Source organism: Lissotriton vulgaris, chromosome 6 (assembly GCF_964263255.1).
Source record: "Lissotriton vulgaris chromosome 6, aLisVul1.2, whole genome shotgun sequence".
Classification (NCBI taxonomy): domain Eukaryota; kingdom Metazoa; phylum Chordata; class Amphibia; order Caudata; family Salamandridae; genus Lissotriton; species Lissotriton vulgaris.
The window spans coordinates 219,138,431-219,151,264 of NC_141694.1; the positions used below are offsets into that span (position 1 = coordinate 219,138,431).

The 12,834-nt window shown below is 40.4% G+C and overlaps 1 protein-coding gene across 1 annotated transcript in view; it reads right to left on the reverse strand.

Moving 5' to 3' along the window:
- Positions 1–12,834, reverse strand: part of GCFC2 (GC-rich sequence DNA-binding factor 2) — a 338,027-nt gene that overhangs the window by 291,640 nt on the left and 33,553 nt on the right. The window contains exon 3 of the mRNA XM_086926254.1: positions 2,836–3,033. Coding sequence (XP_086782380.1) covers positions 2,836–3,033 — 198 coding nt within the window. The remainder of the gene's footprint in view (positions 1–2,835; positions 3,034–12,834) is intronic.

The window sequence follows — 12,834 nt, forward strand, 5'->3', positions numbered from 1 at the left end:
TTGGCTCGATTATTCAATCTTCCAGGCTCTTAGCGACCAGAACTCAACCCCCGAGACTCAACCCCATCCCTGCTACAAGCGGTTCCTCAAGCGTCCATCCAGTCACTAGCACGGTTATAGTCCAGGGACTCTGGAAACCAGTTTCAGAAACGTATTGCCGGTTGTGCAGCTGACTCTGCAAATTTGAGAAATATTGCTCATCCTAAGTAGGAAGCCTATTTAAATACTAATTTCAGTGCAAGGGTTTAAGCTGCCTGCTTTGATGTCGATTTTAGACCTGCAGCTCTTTGAAGCCCTCGATTAGGACTAAAATGAAACAGGAAACGTGTGAAGGAATCTTTGTACATACACTTCTAAAGCGGCACAGAAGTGTTTGGACCTTCCCATGTGTTTTGAATGGAGGCACAGACTAGTGAGAATTGGATTTGGCTGGTCAATACCCTGCACTGAGCTTTTGCTATAGCTGAATAACTGGCAAGGAAAACACGCTAGGTCCAATTTGCTTGTCTGGTGATGAGGCACATTGTGTGCATTTGTGTCAGAATTTGCTGATCTATTTCACATTTTAAAATTAGGAAATGCATAGATGCCGTGGTAGCTAGCTTGTTGGATTGCACTGACCCGTAATCAACTGGATGCATTTTAAAATGTATGGACTTAGTCTTAAGAAAGCTTTTAAATGATCCTCATCACGTTTTAGCTTCATGCTCCAACCAAGAAATTTTTTTATTGATATTTCTATTTACTTTTCTCTTTTTAATTCTTGTAAGTTGACGAAGACTTATACCAGTTAATTTTTACATTTCTAGTTGTGATTGAATGATTTTAACTTATTGGGCAATTGAGGCTGATTTGCTACTGTATCTGTCCTGCTGCAGAATCGAAGCCGACCTGAACCTTGTGTAGCACTCGGAAGAGGCAGAATGCAGTCACAAGACACTCTGCAGCAGCCTGTGCACCATATACCTCATATATGCCACATTGCAGAAGCTGATCTTTATATGCATGTGATGTATGTAATACTCTAGGGTCGAGATGCCATGCACCAAGCAGCTCTGGGGCACTTGTCCACCCCCCTTCTTAGCCTACGAACTCCTCAGGGAGTGGGACACAGTGGTGAGGGGGATCTTACTACCCCATAAAACCATGCCCGTGGTCCAGGAAATTCTCCTACGTTTGACTCTGTTGCAGTCTCTATGCAAAAGAGAACTTGTGGATGCAACACTCTTAAACGGCACTGCAGGCTCCACCGGATTTATACATTTTGTATTAATGGTGCAGGGCCACAAAAAAGTAGGACTGCAAGGGCAGCCTTTGTGTTTCTCAAGATTTCTTCTGTTTTGTAGTAATACCATACAACTGCTGATATTGGGAGAGAAGTGCACTGTGTTATACTGTTTGAAATATAGGTGTGGTGTAATTGACAGGTCTGCTGTTGACCCTTTTTTCTTTTCTACACAGGCAGGGTATTTAACATACAAACTTTGAGAAAACCACATTGAAAGTGTAGAGTCGTAAGTGTGCCATTTTATGGGACTAACTACTTCATGCCAATGGTTCCAACAAAGCTCCACACCTTTTTATTGAATTTCTGTTTTTCCATTGTCCTAGGTTTCTTATACTTGAAATCTCTTTATTGACGTTATAACTAGAATTTCAAAATTAATTTATAAACCTTCTAGGTTTCTTAAATTTGCTTGCAAATGCACCATCTGCCCACTCTTTTTTTTAAAAAAATTCAGAGGGAGAATCCTCTTGTACCTCCCTCATGGCAGTCTGGCTCGCTCGCTATGCTCGCTTGACACAGTTTACTCATCCCAAACTTTTACACTCCACCACTTTCAAATGTCACCAGCTGTCACTGATGAGAGATGCATTATATGTTGCCTCAAACAGTTGAATTGGGTGATCATGTGTACTCGTTTTTGCTCTGGAACCATTGTCAGTATCACAAGTTGAGCTCACTGTTTCCCTAGAGGGCTTATCACAACAGTAAAAGAATTTATATTAATGAATCATACACAGAAACCTGAATACCTTACAGATGCAAATATGGCCTTAGCTGCCTACACTACTCGCTCACAGATTGATTCTGTAAAACCTCTACTAAAGGGCTAAATCTGTGGGAAATGGTTTGTCGGGCCTACTTGTCCCAAAGTGAAATAGGATATGATGCACTTGTGGTAAGCAGACGAGGTGTACCAGTCCACCAAAATCTAATTCAGGCCCTTAATTCTACATTTCCAAGATCAGTAAAGTGGGCACAGTAAACCTGGATAGAACCAAAAACATGTTCTCTACAGCACATAGAAGTGACACTTGCGATCTGAAGGGCTATGTAAAACACGGGTTAATAATATTGCTACTCGAACCGTAATCTTAGCTTTCATACTTTGGTGAATAAACCAAAAGCATGGGTATTATACATATAGGCACAGATATATCTAATTTTTTCCAACAGACACTGTATCAAGCTGGAGAACAAAATACCGAAATTTGTACCTGACATTAAGCTATTGCCACAGTGTTGACATCAAGGTATATACTAAGGGTAAAAGTAATGTTGCTTTTGGGCACATAGTCGCAAGAAACAAGTCTATATGTTGTAGGCTGCAATATCTTTTCACTGTACGTACTCAAACAGTACTAAACATTAAGATAGTCTTCCACAAGTAGACTAGTTCCAATGCCTGCTTTTATCACAAACAGGGCCAGAATGGGTTTCACAGCTACTGCACTTCAAATCTTCAGATTAATTTTCTTGGACAAAATTGTTATCACTACCTAGAACAAACATAAATTTACTTTCCAAATAAGTAGAGTCTAACTCCAAACCTGCTGCAAGATTCTGCTTTTCCTCAGATGAATCAGAATGAGAAGAACTTGAATCAGAAGAACTTGACTGTGAAGAACTGGATTGGCTAGTGGATGCTGAACTTTGAGAATCTTCACTTCCTGATGATTGCCCACCATCTTCCACCTTATGCACATCGTCAACGTTGCTGTCTGCTGCATCCTCAAATGGGGACATTTCTTAAAAGAAAGTGGAAGGTGTAAATTAATTAAAACATCAAATTTTCAATGTTGCACCCTTAAATGTAAATTTGAGACTCTGAAGGCTGAGTCACTCAAGAGGAAAATATTTTAGACATCATTGCAGTTTACCACATACATGTGGGAAGACCATAAAAAATGTTCAAACCCTAAGAGAAGTTACTGGAAAACAAACTAATAAACCAAAAAATCATCACTTTATCAACTGCTATCAGTAACATTCTCATTTGTTCCAACCTAATTATCTCAAATTCTACACAGCATTTATATGCAAACCTTTAAAATAAATTCCCCATTGAACATATTATTCTTCATTACATTGCCTTTGAATTTTTACATCCATTACACAATGCGTCAACGCCTTAATGTGAGTAGGCAGATCTTATTGCTCTTTTAAATCAGTTATATTGTTATCAACACTTGCCCTAAATATAGATAAATCCCAGAAAACATATAGGGCCAGATGTAGGAAAGGCTATTACCGGTCGGTCAAGGCCAAAATGAAGGAATTTCGGCCGTTACCGACCGGTAATAGGCTTTTCTGATGTAGGGGCCGAAATTACCAAATCGGTAATTTACCGAATCGGTAATTTAAGGAAATAAGTAAATTACAGATTTCTCTAATACAGATTTGGTAAATTACTGAATTCCTAATGTAGGGAGCACTTAAATGAGTGCTTATCCCATGTTAGGATTTGTTATTTACCACCAACTACAAGTTGGTGGTAAATAATGAAAACACCCCAAAAGGCAATTTTATGCCAATTGCTTTAGTACCATGTTGCAGACATACATGCCCTTAGGGCACGTAAGTCTACAAAATGTGCACCCATACACAATTGAGGGGTGCAATAGGGTGTCAAAGTGTCACCCTGCCACCCTTCAATGTTTTCCCCCTCTTACCGAATCGGTATTTACCGATTAGGTAATTGACATTCATTCCTATGGGCCTCCAGTCCTTAACGATTCGGTAATTTTTACCAAATGATTTGCTACATAGCATTTACCGATTCGAAAATACAGAATCGGTAAAATTCGGTATTTTCGAATCGGTAAATGCTATTTACCTACATCTGGCCCATAATTTCTATAGTCATTAGCTTGTCTCATAGATAAAATGTCATGCCTCTTCTTCAATTTGTGTACAAATAGTTCTTGACAAAAACGTAAGGAATGACCATTCCAATGATGCATACTTTTTTCTTAATATATTTTACATCAGCAATAACGTCCACTACTGGCATGACCATTAAATGCGAAGACTCCTGGTAAACAGCTGGTCAATTTCTTCCTTGGAGTGTTCCTGTGTGCTATTTTAACTTCAAAGGGCCTATCAAATTTAATCATCAGAAGCTACACTACAAACTGCTCTATACACACCACTGAATGAGACCTTTCAAATTCTCTAGGTCCGCGAACATTTGTTCAACTTTACATGAGATTTTCACCATTTCATTTTCTCTTCACTTTATCAACTCTGGCCAAGCCTGGTATCTTTTTTAAGAACAGAGGAGTCTACTTCTGTATGGAGATCTGTTTTTCAAAAGTAAACCCATAAACAAGTAGACCATTTCAATGTGGTGTACAACTACTGGTCTGGCATTGATGAAAGAGCACTAGTCCTCCTCTCTTGGATGTTTGTGGCTTACAATCAAGTAACTAACATAACTGTACGTCTTGTTCAAAGACAAAGAGGTATGCATGTTTTGAATCTCTAATGAGTAGAACACGCATCACAAATTTTGACAGGTAACAAGGTAGCTAAAGTGCAACTACAGAATAAAGCAGAATTATTAGCTATTGGTTTACTCAGGCAGTAGCTAGTAGAGCCGAGGGTCATGACTCAGACCCCAGCTAAGGAAAAACAAAACAAAAAACAAGGACTTGGACTCTAGGGCCGAGGCAGGGCAGGGCCTGTCTTTTTACCATGTGGTGTAACCTCATTACTAAAAGGGGAGACAAATGTGTACAAACAACTCCAGGGGGGAATGTAATTTATAGAGCACCTTTTCATACAATGCAACCAAATATTTGGGTAAACCATTCATCATGCGTTTGGCAGTAGGTGATTGCTAGTATCAGAGTATGCATACTTTGGCTACAGCCAGCATGGTGGACAGCCACCTCTTCTGATGGCATGACAGTCCCGCAATTGTTGTAGTGCCAGGCGCATTTGCCAGACTGGCTGAAAGTGGCAATTGTAAAGTCTGTGACCTCCAAAACCATGGCCATTATGTTGATAATTTCAGGCAGGACTAACGTATGTGGAGCAGGTCACAGTTGACGTTGGTGTACTACCAGCATGGTTGTTCTCAGAGACTTGCTCCCTTGAGTTTTGATGATTTTAAAAAGGTATGAGTTATGGGAGCCTATTATCTCTGACCATTCCTAGTCACTGTAGTTATGTTGCAATATGGCTTGCAAGTGCATTTGCAACACAATATCCAAGGGTTCAGAAAAGTAGGTAGTTATGATGATTTTACATAGGCCAGAGTACATCCCTCTATAGCCGTTAAATTATAGGAGACAGTGTAATATTGGGGATGAGGGTACAACACTGGTAACAGAAGCTTTTCAAGTAGTGCGCAACCTGATAATATTTCAATCTTTGTGTCACCCCCCAAGGACAAATTAGTCTTGGAAAGTATTTGTTTCAGAAGACAAGAAAGTGAGCACCTGACTTATGCAGAACAAGACAGTTTATCAACAGGGTTCAATTAAAAAACCCTGTGCGACAGTCAACTGAAAAAATTACTAACAGCCTTACTAACTCTGACCCAAGTGAGTCAGATCATTCATGCAAAGTCGACTTGCCACCTGCTTGCTCTTTATTGGCTGCCTCATGCATAAAAAATTTCAAGAACCAAGTCGCTTTACTATCTGAAGCTTGATGCAGCCTCTGATCACGGTTAATTCATCAACTACATTGCTTCAGGAGTAACAAATTTGGTCACATGGTTATTCACAAACAGAAGCAATGCCCTCTCTATTACACAAGTGTCTGAACTCTGGGAATGTTTTTCACTTTGGGGTTCTGATTGATATTATAGAAAACTCAGTTTTTCCCTTGTTGGCTTTTTGATTTCACTCAAGAGTCCCACAGTGAAAAACATCAGTTATTCATTGCTACCCATCTGTAAAATTCTCTATATCACACATATGCATTAATTTAACTCTGTGGTGAGCTGACAAATCTGCAGAGTGTTTAGGAGGGAACCCATTCAGAGAGGATCATATCGCTCTAGGTACTTCAGAGCCAACTGCACGCCAGCTGAGATGGCTTGACACATCCTTATAAGACTACTCAACACTCGAACACACCGCAAAAGGGACTAGTACAGAAAGTGTTTTTGCTCAAAACCCAAAAATATACATGTTCTCCTAATCTCCTAATCTACCCATTTCAATCAAACAACCAAAAAGGGATAATACTCCGAATTGTAAGTCAACTTCTTAGAGCAACATAACTTATGCTCTGTAGGTATTGCACACTGTAGAGAATAAGGCAGAATTTTAACATGAACTATACGGTTAAGCGAGTGCTTACACCTACATTATGCCTTGGCAGATTAAAGCACCTTGGGTCATTACTCTTCAGCCTGGATAGAACACTCTAAAGACAACAATGCATATCAAACAACCAGCAAATGAGTCAATGTGGAGTGAAAGAGAAAATGAGACAACATTTATGGACAGTATCATAAATTAAAATAAATAGCAAAAAAACAACAATACGTTGTTAACCTTTAATAAGTATTTTCTGAGAATTGTATCTAATTGTATCTTTTTATAGAAACTATACATTACTTAATATTGAACTTTATGAAAGGGTATGTTTTTTTGTTAACTACTGGAGAACTTCATTTTTGTTTTACACATACCTGTGCCGAAAAATGTAAATAACGTACTAAAAAAATAAAATCATGGAGTGACAGTCACTCAGTGGGATCCCAGAACGTCTTAACACTATTCTGATACATCCCTAAGACCTTTGTCTTGCATATAGAGCAACAGTGTTGGAGAGGGTGGATGGCCAGCTCTGTGCACGCTTTTGTGGACCAGACAAAGCCCTAAAGACATGTCTGTCTGTCACAGGAAACCAATGTACTTTCATTCTGGTTTCCCGGCTATATTTATCCTTTGAGTTAGTCTAAACATGCTAATTTTGCTTTCACTGCTGAGTCTCTGCATGTATTTTCCAGGGAAGCTTTGAATGAGGACTCTAGCAGTGCAACATCTGGAGCATAACTCAGACAAACCCCTAGAGTAAGCAGACAGTGCAGATTTACTAATGAGCTGCTTAAACCACTTGGCTATTTGCCAAAATAGCAAGAAAATCCTCAAGATTCATATCCGGAAGTGAGGTGATGGAATACGTATACCTTAGTAGTTTGGGTGGGGGATCACCCAAGTTGGATCAAGATTTGGCCGAAAACTACTGAATAGCCTGTTTTGGCAAGATTAAGCCGTAACCAACTTGTGTGCATGTAAGATCGAATTTCTACTAAGCAGTTGAGTAATGTCCATAATGAGAGGAAGTCTTGGGACTGCAAAAAGTAAGCTGTTCCAACGAAAACAAACAAAATCGCTTATGTATGCCTTTAGAGAGCACTGGACTGCTAATGAGTGCAGACATGAGATGTTAAAACATGCTGATGAATAGTGGATCTGACACTTCAAAATTGTCAAATTCAGCTCTCACTTTTAAATTAAAATAAATTAACTCCTCTCACATCAAACTAGAATACTTTATCAAGTTCTGTTTACTTCGTTGCTACACTCAGGTCTCAACAAAGCAGGTAATTGTAATAGAGCCTCTTTACTCACAACTTGACAAGAGGCCATCCAGCTCCCTCCTTTTTAGTAAAATTTCCGAACTGTGTAGCATGGAGTCCGCGAACTCTCTTCCCTTAGCCCCACTATTTAACAAGTATATTGCTCTGCTTGTAGGACTAATCCAAACGTTTGGTTTTTCAATTACAACTTGTGCAGAGTATATTCAAATAATCATTCACATGGATAGGGATACCCAACTCAAAATTACGATTCCATCTGTGTGTGAAAAAAATATTTTCTGGATAAAGTTGAATTCCCTTGAGAGCAATAAAGACAAAACTAAGTTAATAAATGGTTAAGACTTGTCAGCTTAGGCCAGTGAATGGTGGTCTACCAACCCTTGTGGCAAATCCATTCCCACTCTTGGAGTCAACTAAGTTAAGAAACGTGGCTTTTAACTTTGATCACTCATTAGCTCTTTCCACCCAAACTAATAAAGTTTCCACCTCTTGCTTTTATCCCAGTCAGTGTAAAATAATCGAATTTCTTTTTCCCCAGGAGCCACGTACTGTAATAAGCTCCCCGTTTCATTGTGCCAAAGAGGGGATTGCATGGTCTTTGGTAAGACACTCCAAACATGGCTTTTCTCATTTTATCCTCCTTAATTATGTTGTAAGCCAGTAGTTGTCCAACAGTTATTTGCAGTGTCAAGACACCCTTCCTGCGCAATAGCACTTTATAAATTCCCAATCATTGTCCTCTTTCTAGTACTTTTTGTTTTCTTGCCCCAGAACATAAAGGCAGGAATACATGCTAAAGCACAGGCTTACAATGTAGGGAAAGGCATGGGATCGAAGTACTGAGCAATCCCACAATTCTCTTAAAAGTCTTCCAGAGACTCCGAAACTAATGACATAATTGCTTCATCACAGGTCTCCCATGGTCAAGTACAATTTTTAAAGAACTTGCTAGACACTTCACTGCTAGGTTAAATATGAGTTTTTCCTTTTCGATGACCTCTGCTCGATATCCCACTTGCTTTAGTCTTGCCTAGAGGCCCAGCACTTATATTACTTGACTGTTTGGAAAATAGCAACCACATTAAACTGTCAGATCATCTCCTGGGTCTCTCTAGAGAGGAGAGCTCACTTCTCAGTGTCCTTATGACAACAACGTGATTCAAACAAACCTATTTACAATGAAAAAGACCATTATTACCACGCAGAAGGGCGATGGCCTGTGCCACGTTGATGTCAGACTAAGGGATAATACATGGGCATCGTAAATTCGATACATCATGGAGACATTAAGTGAGAGCTAATGATAATCTTACATCATAGGGAAAGTCTATGGGGGAGGGCGGGGGGGGGGGGGGGGGGAGTTCATCATATTCAATACTACAAGGGAGTTGGCATATATCTCCACGGTAGGAGTCCACAGGCCCCATATGCGAGACCATTTTTTGGGGCAGCCGCTAGCCATATACACTATCTTTTCCCTATGCATGCACCAGTCAAGGTCTTTTTCCCAGGCCTCTACTGTGGGTGTGAGGTCAGTACTGCATTTAGGAGGTTGTGTATTTTCTGCCAATAGGGACGTATGAGGTCACATTCCCATACAATGTGCATGAATGTTCCTAATTGGCCGCATCCAGTTCTACACTCCCCCTTCAGCTCTTCCCTTCCACACCAGCTGGGGTCCTGTCATGTAGATCCTATGAAGGATTTTGAGTTGCACCAATCTGAGTCTCGCTGGAATAGCAACCACTCTTGGGGAAGATATTGCCCCCTGCCATTCTTCATCATCCATCTCAATACCATCCCTCATCCATCTATCCCATAATGTTTGGAGTGTATTTACCAGGTTGTTTATCGACTTTTTGTATATCAAGGAGATAGCTAATTCTGGAAGGTGGCCGTCTAGCCCCCTATCCTCCAATGGGGAAGACTCAGGAAGAGTGGTGCCCTGTGGCAGAAGGGATTGTAATGCATGTCGGGCTTGTGTGTCGCGAAAGTGCTCTGTATCTGCTAGATCAAATTGCTGTTGCATGGTGGTAAAGGATTTAACTTCGTTCTTATCCCAGAAGTCTTTGATGTGCGAGATTCCGATAAGGTCCCACTTGTCAAACCCTTTTAATTTCCATAGGTTACCCAGCTGTTCGGATCCCATAATGGAGTCGCTAGCGTCAGCCGGTGATCCCAGCTGAGGCATTTAGTGGTGGCATGCCATACGTGGACTGAGTGTTTGGTGGGGCCAGTCAATCTGAAACGCTCAGGTTTGGAGTAAAGAGTTCTATTATTGTTCCCCCCCCGGGGAAGGAGCCACCTGTCCATGGCATAACTAGGATCGTCAGGCCAACCGCAGGTGCTGTGGTTAATGGCTGCTAAATGTGCTGCCCAATAATATTTTTGATATCCGGGAGCCTTATTCCCCCGTCATACCAATTTAGGGTTAAGCTTGTTTAGTGCAATATGCGGCTTTCCATACCACAGCAAGTCCCTTTGGAGGCCCTCTACCTCTTCAAAGTAAGACATCGGGACCGAGTCCAAGGAGTTCTGTAGGGCGTATAAAAAACAGGGCAAGGACATCATTTTAAAAAGGGCTGCTTTTCCCAATAACGAGAGAGGAAGAGACTTCCATCTATTTATATCCTTCCTGAGCCTGGTCAGGGGCGGGAGTAAATTACGAGTATAGCGGAGTAATGGGTCTAAGGAGAGAAAAATGCCTAAGTATTTTAAAGCCCACGGTGTTAATTTGTATAGGGCAGCCCTTCGGTGGTGTAGGTGGGTCACCCGTAGGGACGAACAACAGGGACTTGCTCCAGTTAACGGAGTAACCGGAATATTTACCAAAAATCGCTAGGATATCTAAGACTGCCAGCAAGGACTTTCTTGGGGAGGCCAGATAAAGTAGGATGTCGTCCGCATAGAGTGAGATGCGGTCTTCCCACTCCAGGGACCAGCGTAGCCCCCTTATAACTGGGTACCTGCGCATCCATGCCACCAGTGGCTCCAGAGCTAAGGCAAACAGGAGAGGGGACAGTGGACACCCCTGGCGTGTCCCACGGCTGAGTGTGAATGTGGCCGATTTATAATTATTCACTACTACCTGTGCCAAAGGCTCATTGTATAAGAGCAGTACCCATTGGATATATTTCAGGCCAAACTCCAATTTTGCCAACAATGCCCAGAGATAGGGTCATTCAATAGTGTCAAAAGCCATGGTCGCATCCAGGGAAACTATTATGGCTGGCTCTTGGATCGTGGCAACCCTACCCGGTACCCCATGGACTCTGTGCAGATTTAAAGCTGTGTTATGGTGTGGGATAAAGCCGGATTGGTCTGGGTGGACTAGGTTTCCAATTACCTTGAACAGTCGATTGGCCAAAATTTTAGGTTTGGCATTCAAGAGAGATATTGGTCTGTACGACGCACAATCAGTTTTAGGTTTCCCTTCCTTGTGAATGGGGACTATGGCGGAGATCCTTTATTCTCTAGGGAGTGTTCCCTTTTCCCTGGATTCTTCAAACATGGACTTAAGATGTGGAGCCAGTTTGTCGGTTCTAAGTTTATATAGCTCGATTAAAAGATTCATTAGGTCCAGAGGTTTTTCCTGAGTTTAATGTTCGGACCGCCTTCGCCATCTCGTCATTTGATATTGCGCTCTCCAGAAAGTTAAGTTCCTCCGTCGAGAACTTTGGAAGTCTAATATCGGTCAATAATTCACAGGAGTCCTCTACCATATAGGGGGCGATAGCAGAGTAAACAGCACTGAAGTGGTCGGCGAACTTGTCGGCAATGTCTGGCGGGTCCGTAAGAGGAGTATCTCCTCCATCACAGAGTTCAGGTACCAGTCTGCTTGCCCATTCTTTTTTTATCGAGCCTGGCTATTAATTTACCATCCTTGCTCATCTTTATATCTTAGAAAGGAAATGGTTTTAGAAGTGGGCACTTACCACAGAACTCAGAGAGCATATATTTCCTGCACTTGCCTGCTCTATATCAGTGTAACTTAATACCGTTCAACACAGGTTTACTAAGCATAGTGTGTGCTCTAGCTCAAGGAGTAGTTGAGTGACACTGTTAAGTCGCAGCTAGATGATGAAATCTTCACAAATGCAGCACACATGGTTACTGTTTAAATGGAGATCAACAGTTGTCATAGAATAAAACTCATATGACAAAATGAATCTTACACCACCACAAGCTAGCACTGGTATTATGATGTATAACCATTGCATACTGGTTTCTATCAAGTTAAGCACAGGCTCTAAGTTTGCTTTACGATTTATTTCAATGTCATGATACGTTGTCTTAATTACCTTGAAATATATATATATATAAATATATATATATATATATATATATATATATATATATATATATATATATATATATATATATATAAATAATGTATACAGAGCTGCAGGCTAAAGAATACAAAAAGCAAGGACAAAAGTAGGTGCTCGCACCTTATTTGAAACATATTGACAGCTCTTAAATGGGTCATTCAAGTCTTCGGATGGTCACCCTGCTGAACATACGCATAGATGAAACATATGGTTGTTTATATGAAACATATGGTTGTTTAAAGAAGCAAACACCACAACAGTAACAATTATTCCTCATCACTCAGCAACAATAAAATGTAATAGTTACATATGTGTGTACACACGGATGTTTAAGGAGTACTATTTGCAAAGTGATATTTAGTCATTGAAAAGCGCTTTTAAAATCTTATCACCTATAAACATCATTAAAGGTTAAGTTAGATGTAATCCACCTTCTTCGAACGTGCACTAAATCTAATGTGGAAAACATGCAACCTGCAAATTTTCACAGAAGAAAACAAAGGGGAATGAAACAAATATTTCAGCAATAACAAAAACAATAACAAAATATACTAAGTAGGTTGTTGTTTTCTAAATTAAATTGGGAAAGTTAAAACTAGGAACTAAATTGTTTTATCATTTTAAACCAAGTTGCAAAATTCAATAATAAAGAG